General features: G+C 66.9%; 1 protein-coding gene across 1 annotated transcript in view; it reads right to left on the reverse strand.

Moving 5' to 3' along the window:
- Window positions 1-1,183, reverse strand: part of LOC102043988 (rho GTPase-activating protein 27) — a 13,751-nt gene that overhangs the window by 3,697 nt on the left and 8,871 nt on the right. The window contains exons 8-9 of the mRNA XM_031063636.1: window positions 559-663; window positions 77-175 (exon numbers count right to left, since the gene is read on the reverse strand). Of these exons, the coding sequence (XP_030919496.1) occupies window positions 77-175; window positions 559-663 (204 nt within the window). The remainder of the gene's footprint in view (window positions 1-76; window positions 176-558; window positions 664-1,183) is intronic.

Below are 1,183 nucleotides of genomic sequence, written 5' to 3' on the forward strand. Positions count from 1 at the left end.
GCCCTCGGGAGGCGGCACCGTGAGACGCCGGGGCCCGGCCCCAGGGTGGCCGCGGGGGATCGGGGGCCCCGCTCACCCTCCGGCCGATGCTGTCGGCGATGGCCTTGTGCCAGGCGGTGATGATCTGCTCCGAGTCATGCTGGATGAGGAATTCCGAGCCCTCCCGCGTCCTCAGCTGCCGGAGCGACAGGCAGAGGTCAGGGAAAGGGCACGGGGTTGCCGCAACCAGCTGGATTTGGGAACCAGGATGTGGCTGAGCCCGGCGCCAGCTGCGATGACACCAAACGGTGCCGTCTGCGGGGAGCTGGAGCGGCTGGAGCGGCTCCTCCCCGTGCAAAGCCCCTCTGGGAGCCAGGATGTCCCTTGGTGGCCCCGCCGTGCCCATCAGAAGGGGACAGTGACTGGCAGTGCCAATCCCTGTGCACCCACCCTGGCACGTCCCCAGTGTCCCCACTTCCATCCCCTGCTGGGTTGAACTGGGCAGAGGTGGCATTGCCCTGTGGGCCACGTGTGGACCCAGGAGTGTGACCAGTGACCCTCCTGCTGTCACCTGCTCACCTCCAGGACATTCTTCTTGCTGGACTTGTCCCTGCCGGCCCAGGTGAGGGTGGCCCCGCGCAGCTTCACCGTGTGCTCGGGGGTGGTCAGGGTGCTGGGGTGCCTCTGTGGGGACAAGGGGATGAGGGTGGCACCTGCCCAGAGGGGACAGGGACACCGGGATCCTGCTGGGGGGTGTGGGCTGCCCTCCTCCAGAACAGGCAAGGTTGCCAGATGTCCTTTGTGGGACCCCTCTGTCCCCTCCTATGGTCTCTGCAGGACGAGGATATGGGACAGCTGTGGTGGGGTGAGGGTCATGGCCACCAGCCTGGGGACAGGCAGGTCCTAGAGCTGCCATCACCTCAAGGGACATTCCTAGCCCTCCCCAGGGACACCGGGGGGCGGCTCCAGCTTTGGGATCCCTCTCAGTGACACTGCAGGGAGAGGGTGGCTGCCCCCAAGGAGGATGATTTTGCAGGGGGTGAGCATCAGACCCACTGCTTCTCCCCATGCCCTGGGTTTTGGGGTGCTTTGGCCACGGTGCCCCTGCCCCAAGAGCCTCTGCAGCCCCAGACAGAGCCCTGAACCCCCAAGGCGAGGCCAGCACTGTGTCCCCAGCTCTGGGTCCCCTGCCTTCCCCCCCCTC

The sequence above is a fragment of the Geospiza fortis genome, unplaced genomic scaffold (assembly GCF_000277835.1).
Source record: "Geospiza fortis unplaced genomic scaffold, GeoFor_1.0 scaffold373, whole genome shotgun sequence".
Classification (NCBI taxonomy): Eukaryota; Metazoa; Chordata; class Aves; order Passeriformes; family Thraupidae; genus Geospiza; species Geospiza fortis.